An 876-nucleotide genomic window follows, 5' to 3' on the forward strand; every position below is an offset into this window, starting at 1 on the left:
TTTAAAAAAAAATAAAGGAAACTTTCAGGAAAATGACAGGAAGAAGAGAGATTAGTGGTTTCTGCCTTTAAATGTTTCCAGGCGCTACCGTGGGCTTTTATTTTGCAAACCAGAGTGTTAGACGACTTCCTCTGGTTCTTACTTTTCACTTGCAAAAAATAAAAAAATGTTGAAAGGCTTTTAAAGAATTTCAGGGGCGAATGTTGAGGCATTAAGGCTAACGAAAGGGAAAACCGATGTGATCAGAGGACACAGGTACACAGGAGTACAATAAATTAGTTTTAACACCTGAAACAGAGGCACTCCGTTAAGTGGGAAACAAATCGATTAAAATCGAATTTGGGATGAAAAAAAAAATCAGATTTGTTTTTTGGGCCATGTCGCCCAGCCACAGGTGAGGGGAAATAAAAGACGAAATAATAAAAAGAAAAAACTCTCACCAGGATGGCTCTGAAGACAGTGGAGCTGATACCGTCCGCCACCTCAAACTCTCCTTTCTCATTGGGTCGAGTGAAATTGTTGTCCCGCCCAGAACCAAACATCCTGGAGGCAGAGGAGGAGGAGGAGATGCTGCAGTTACAATCTGCTCCTTCCAGCTGAGTTAGGACAGTTTTATGTGTGATTTCATGATGTGTGAAATTTAAATCCCTGTCAGTAAAACAAGCACTGAGCAGAGTTTACCTGCCCAGCATGGTGTTGGGGTGAGTTTACCTGCCCAGCGTGGTGTTGGGGTGAGTTTACCTGCCCAGCGTGGTGTTGGGGTGAGTTTACCTGCCCAGCGTGGTGTTGGGGTGAGTTTACCTGCCCAGCATGGTGTTGGGGTGAGTTTACCTGCCCAGCATGGTGTTGGGGTGAGTTTACCTGCCCAGCATGGTG

At 44.9% G+C, this 876-nt stretch overlaps 1 protein-coding gene across 5 annotated transcripts in view; it reads right to left on the reverse strand.

The window, feature by feature from the left end:
• The window catches only part of LOC106535976 (BTB/POZ domain-containing protein 10), a 19,871-nt gene that overhangs the window by 9,937 nt on the left and 9,058 nt on the right, over window positions 1-876 (reverse strand). For 4 of the 5 annotated variants that reach the window (XM_014033148.1, XM_014033157.1, XM_014033135.1 and 1 more), the window contains one exon: window positions 441-543. In XM_014033148.1, coding sequence (XP_013888602.1) covers window positions 441-543 — 103 coding nt within the window. Of the gene's footprint in view, window positions 1-440; window positions 544-681; window positions 862-876 lie in introns of all 5 variants that reach the window. The other variant, XM_014033165.1, reaches the window with a different exon arrangement.

The sequence above is a fragment of the Austrofundulus limnaeus genome, unplaced genomic scaffold, assembly GCF_001266775.1.
Source record: "Austrofundulus limnaeus strain Quisiro unplaced genomic scaffold, Austrofundulus_limnaeus-1.0 Scaffold7, whole genome shotgun sequence".
Lineage (NCBI taxonomy): Eukaryota > Metazoa > Chordata > Actinopteri > Cyprinodontiformes > Rivulidae > Austrofundulus > Austrofundulus limnaeus.